A 4,630-nucleotide genomic window follows, 5' to 3' on the forward strand; every position below is an offset into this window, starting at 1 on the left:
ATGTGGATTTACTAGGTATCTAGGTTTGAAATGTTCTTACTTGGAGAAGAGATCAAGTTGAAAAGTCTATTACATGCAGTGGTTTCCTTTTGCTGCAATCAATTAATGGTGAATGCATTGAGAACTTAGAGGTGATAGCTAGAGTTTCTATAGAACAGATGCAGATAAATCAACCAAGTTTGAAACGTTCTTGGCAGTAAGCAATTTGTAAGCTTCAGTAACCCAAGGGCCAGTAAAGTTGTTCCCCAGACCACTGCTCTGAAGCTTCTATTATGTTTTCCCACTTGATTGGTGACAAATAAAGCTCCTTGTCTCCTTGAGCATTCTCTTTGTGCTGTTTTAGTTTGAATTAAAGCATAAGATTCATGAATCGGAACTTGAGAGGTTGGGAACAACTTTACTTTTGATTATTCTTTCCTGCAACTCCAGACAATTAGCTTCAATTATGTGGTGGTCCAGACAATTCAGTGATCTTAATATTTGGTAATATTTGGTCTTTGATGCTCACGACAGAGTTCCAACGCTGCATGATTACCTTGTTCAAGCAGATTGCTCGCTGCCTCAGTAGCTTGCATTTTCAGGTTTGTTTCATCATTGATATTCCTTCTTTTTAGTGTTCTATATTAAAAGGAAATACTAACTGTCGATGAGATTGTTATCCTCTTGCTTGAACATGAACCAAAGTATATAAATTTGACCTTTTGATCTGAAAGTATAAAAAAAGTTAATTGGATACTAGTTTTTTATTTTTTTTTGCAGTTGCATTTGTTGTATTTTCATATGTTTCTCAGTGAACTTCTAAACAATTCTTTTTTCATTAATTTATTAAGGCTTATTATAAGTTTCAGTTTGATGGTGCAAATTGTTTTCTTTTGTAATCCATCTGTTTCTTCTTTGGTTTAGGAAAGTTGAAGTGAATCCCTTGATTTGGAGGAGCTGTCAGGATTAGTACCATGGATTGGCTTGGGCAATCTCAATATTTGCGTCAAACTGTCTTTTGGCCTTCCCTATCATCTGCAGTATCTGAGGTATACTATGCACATTTACCGTGAATTTTCCTTATTGAGCTTGGGCTAGTGACGGTTACGAATGTATTTTATTTCAAGAACCGTATAAGCAAGTGTTCGTGCATCTAGTTTTATAACAATGCACTTCGTATCTTTGATCTAAAAAGCTTCTGAAACAAGTCATCTTCTCCAAGCATGCCCTGGTCAACATGCTAGTCACCTACTGGAGTCATTTCCTCGATGGCACGGATGAATACCTGAAATCCATCCTCTACTCCACCATTCTTTGCCACTCCTCAAGCCGAAACAACTGCAAAGGTAGAGTCAACATCAAGTATTACATTGTACCTGGCTACAAGAAGACCGGGGCCGCAAAATCCAATAAAGACAGGTCAAACATCAAGTAGCATTTTGTAACTTATTCCTCTTAGGTTATATGCTTGGTTAATATATATGCTTAGAACTTGTAAAGACAGGTCAAACATTAATATGCTTGGTTAATATATCCATCTATAGCACTCCCGCTTTTTCCTCTAAATATGATTTTCATTTAGCACAGAACTAATGCCAATTTTTTTATTTTGATGCAGTGTTTAAAGAGCTTGAGTAGAAGTTGGCCCTAAAGAAAACTTGTCAGTTACGATATAAACACACTTACGGTATGAATTACATGTATATATAACATTGACATATTATTTAGTACGAGATTTACATGTATGAAAGTTTTCATACAAAATTTCTTGATTGCCTACAACCCCAGGTGTGCTGATGACAAGTTGAAGAAGATGGCTCTAAGAGTGATAGCTGAAAGCCTTTCAGAAGAAGAGATTGCTGGACTTAAAGAAGCAATTCCATGCGATCCCCCGTTTGAGATCCCAGAAGGGCCCTCGTACACTTGTCGTGGCCGCCGCCGGCATTTCTACTGCTGTCTCTGAGGCCATGGCCGCCAAGTGGGCACAGAAGACCGTCGTCGTCCCTGCTCAGAGGCGCGGATGCCATCTCATCACCCCCAAGGTTCAATCGCCCCCAAATCTGTCTCTTTTTCTTCCGATCATTTCTTGATTTTATCTCCCTTATTAATCAGTAAAAAGCAATTTTTTTCCTGTTGTGTTTGGAAAATGATCCACTGGTCAATCGATAGATGCGTTTGGTTGTACTTGATCTCTTATATTTCTTACTGATGGACGCTCGATGTATAGGAAAATGTGATGAAACATAACTCGTATGCTTCTGGTGTTGTGCCAGATTGTTGAAGAGATACAACAAGATTTGTCGGGCTTCAAATGCGGCCTTGCTCATCTTTTCCGTGAGTTTTCGTTGACTGCGATTACAATTTTATTAAAAACAAATTGTCCGTTGCATTTTGCTGCTGTTCTTCTGATCAGAAGGTTAAATACTTGTTCAGTGCAGCATACAAGTGCTTCTCTCACCATAAATGAGAATTATGACTCTGATGTTCAGAGCGACACTGAAACATTTCTGAATCGGATTGTGCCAGAGGTGATATTCATAGATCCCTTTAGTGATTACTGCAAAATATAGAATTGGATTTTTTTTTTTTGACGATTTACTTATGATTCATCCTTTGCTTATTGTGTTAGGGTCGATCTGCACCGTGGAAGCACACATTGGAAGGTGAGTAAACGTGAAAATTGCAGCCTCCCAATTTCATTAACACCCAATACTGAAATAGCCTTCTTTCATCTCTGGCAATTGCCAGAAAAATCAGTATCAGCTGATAAAGCAGTTACGATTTATTGAACTGCTGTGCTGATCTTGGCATTAAATATTGTAGAAGAGCTTATGATTGCCATTCCCTATGTATAATTCTTCTAATCAAGCGACCATCCTTCTCGAATAATAGCAGCAAGACTATTAATCATGCTTTATCTTTCTGTTTCAATAAGACAGGAATGGTTCTTCTCTTCTTTAAGGAAAGCACACAATTGATTTCTCTCCATTTTGAGGAAGCATAGAAACTTGTTCTATTATGTAGCACTTCACACTATTAGCTTGTAACTTTTGATCATTTTGTTTCAATGTGATGTATAGGTTGCTCTCTACTGGATATGGATCCTTTAAGATTAAGTCCAGCAATCTTAAAGAAGAGTCAATGATGAGGTTTTGTAAAACTTGTGTGTTTGAAAAATTATTGTCATGAAGTTAAGGATAACTTGTATGATACAAAATTAATTAGTGGATCAATATGTATACATTTTGTTTGTATAATATAAAGTTTTATTTATTTGTTAAATAGTCTTATTATAAAAATGATTGTGGTTGTGGATATTCAATTATATGTAAATTTTGAGTATTTTTTATAATTTTTGCTATTTAATAAGACAACGCTTAAAAACAATGTCTTTGAGACCAACCATAACGCTTTTAAAGCGTTGTCTTTGAGATGTGCACTATTTTTTATAAATTTAAAAAGACAACGTTTTTAAGTAATAAAAGACAACGCTTAAAAAACAATGTCTTTGAGACCAACCACAACGCTTTTAAAGCGTTGTCTTTGATATGACTTTCTACAACACCATCTACAACATCACTTTTTAAGTACATACGACAACGCCAAAAAAGCGTTGTTGTTTAGCTTTTTTCTTGTAGTGATGTCGAGCTCCTCTTTGGTGAGCGTCACGGTGGTGAGTCATCCAGCGTCCTCCATCTTCTCAACTCGGATGCAAGTTAAGTTCCCATAGACGACGCCAAATATGATCCTGTTCGAAAGTCAATGAGATGGAAAGCTGGGGATGTGGCGCTCCCGCTAACTGCTTGCAGACTCCGCTCTGACCTACAACATAAATTACTTCCGAGCCAAGGAAGAGGTCCCGGCGTTGACCCTCCAACTCTCAAGTCAGTCACCGGTGATGAAGTAGAAGACGGAGCAACAAGAATGAACAATAGCGAGAACAGTGTCTAACGCGTATTGCGTACCTCCGCCGATGCTTGGACCCCCCCCCCCTTTTATATAGAGTTCTTGTATCACGTGCGCACGCCCCTCATGACAAGCACGCTTCCTAAAGTTTTTCCATAAAAGACTTGTGGTGAAGTGTCTCTAACATAGTACCTTAACAGGCCGAGCATATCTCTGAAGTGACAGTGGAAGCTTCCGCCGTACGATCTTCTGGTTGTCAAATGTCCGGTGTCAGCGACACTAACTCCCAAAAGGATGTCAATGGATAACAGAAGGAGTATGTTACTAGGCCGAGCGGGTTGGCCGCTCGACCGAAGCCTCGCTACTCTGTATCCCTCCGCTCAGCTATAACTCCGTTGCTCTTGTGTCTCATCCGTTAGGCCGAAACTCCCTTGTGCTTATGTCACGCCCACTTGGCCGAAGTCCCGCTCTGCCAATGTCGAGTCCTGTTGACTGGTTGAGCGGGGTAGCCGCTCGACCGAAGTTCCGCTCTGCCAATGCCGAGTCCTGTTGCCTAGTCGAGCGGGGTAGCCGCTCGACCCGTCTTCTGCACATCGTCTCTTCCTCCATCCGGTGTCCCCTACTCCATTGAACGTCGGTCGTTTGACACCTCCCCGTGTCGAATGTGAGATCGGATCGGGACCTTCTCCCTCGGTCAGGGCATACTCATCCGACCGGCCGATACTATCTGCACGTTGACCATCTT

At 40.0% G+C, this 4,630-nt stretch overlaps 1 protein-coding gene across 1 annotated transcript; it reads left to right on the plus strand.

The window, feature by feature from the left end:
- The first annotated feature begins 1,936 nt into the window (after positions 1-1,936).
- Positions 1,937-2,761, plus strand: LOC122017252 (UPF0047 protein YjbQ-like). Its single transcript, XM_042574813.1, has 4 exons — positions 1,937-2,021; positions 2,253-2,313; positions 2,413-2,507; positions 2,609-2,761. Exons 1-4 carry the CDS (start codon positions 1,947-1,949, stop codon positions 2,648-2,650), a joined length of 273 nt encoding a protein of 90 aa, XP_042430747.1. The 5' UTR covers positions 1,937-1,946; the 3' UTR covers positions 2,651-2,761.
- The last annotated feature ends 1,869 nt before the right edge of the window (positions 2,762-4,630 follow it).

The sequence above is a fragment of the Zingiber officinale genome, chromosome 8B (genome assembly GCF_018446385.1).
Source record: "Zingiber officinale cultivar Zhangliang chromosome 8B, Zo_v1.1, whole genome shotgun sequence".
Lineage (NCBI taxonomy): Eukaryota > Viridiplantae > Streptophyta > Magnoliopsida > Zingiberales > Zingiberaceae > Zingiber > Zingiber officinale.